At 61.4% G+C, this 625-nt stretch overlaps 1 protein-coding gene across 1 annotated transcript in view; it reads left to right on the top strand.

Annotated features, from left to right (window-relative positions):
- The window catches only part of LOC119588298 (ctenidin-1-like), a 2,259-nt gene that overhangs the window by 1,494 nt on the left and 140 nt on the right, over positions 1–625 (top strand). Inside the window, exon 3 of the mRNA XM_037936991.1 lies at positions 180–603. Within this exon, the coding sequence (XP_037792919.1) occupies positions 180–603 (424 nt within the window). The remainder of the gene's footprint in view (positions 1–179; positions 604–625) is intronic.

The following is a 625-nucleotide window of genomic DNA, read 5'->3' on the forward strand; positions in this document are numbered from 1 at the left end:
TATGGAGAATCAACACTGACGACCATACTGCAGTTCAGAAAGCAAGGCGCCTGAGACTGTTATTGCCTGTTATAGTCTACGTGTACCTATTCACAAAGCTAAATCTATTTCAGTTATTTGGTATGAGCCAATAGGTCTTGAATCCTTAGGGTCTGACCCATAGGCCTTGGTTCTTGCAGGTGGCGGTGGCGGTGGCGGCGTGCCTGGCGACGGCCGCTCCTGGCGGTGGCTACGGGGGAGGAGTGTGCTGCGGAGGCGCTGGAGGCGGCGGCGGAGGGCGTGGAGGCGGGAGAGGGCGAGGGCGCGGGCGAGGGAGGGGCGTGGGAGGGGGGAGGTTTTCCGTCGGTCTGGCAGGAGGACTTTCCATTAAGGGAGGCGGAGGGGGAGGCCTCGGAGGGGGAAGTGGAGGCTTTGGGGGAGGAAGTGGAGGTTTCGGAGGAGGAAGTGGAGGTTTCGGAGGAGGAAGTGGAGGCTTTGGGGGAGGAAGTGGAGGTGGAGGCAGCGGAGGCCTTGGAGGAAGTGGAGGTTTCGGTGGTGGAGGACTAGGAGGTGGTGGAGGAGGTTTCGGTGGAGGAAGCGGAGGCCACGGAGGAGGTGGAGCAGGTGGAGGCTTCGGATCGAGCTT

The sequence above is a fragment of the Penaeus monodon genome, chromosome 23, assembly GCF_015228065.2.
Source record: "Penaeus monodon isolate SGIC_2016 chromosome 23, NSTDA_Pmon_1, whole genome shotgun sequence".
NCBI classification, from domain to species: domain Eukaryota; kingdom Metazoa; phylum Arthropoda; class Malacostraca; order Decapoda; family Penaeidae; genus Penaeus; species Penaeus monodon.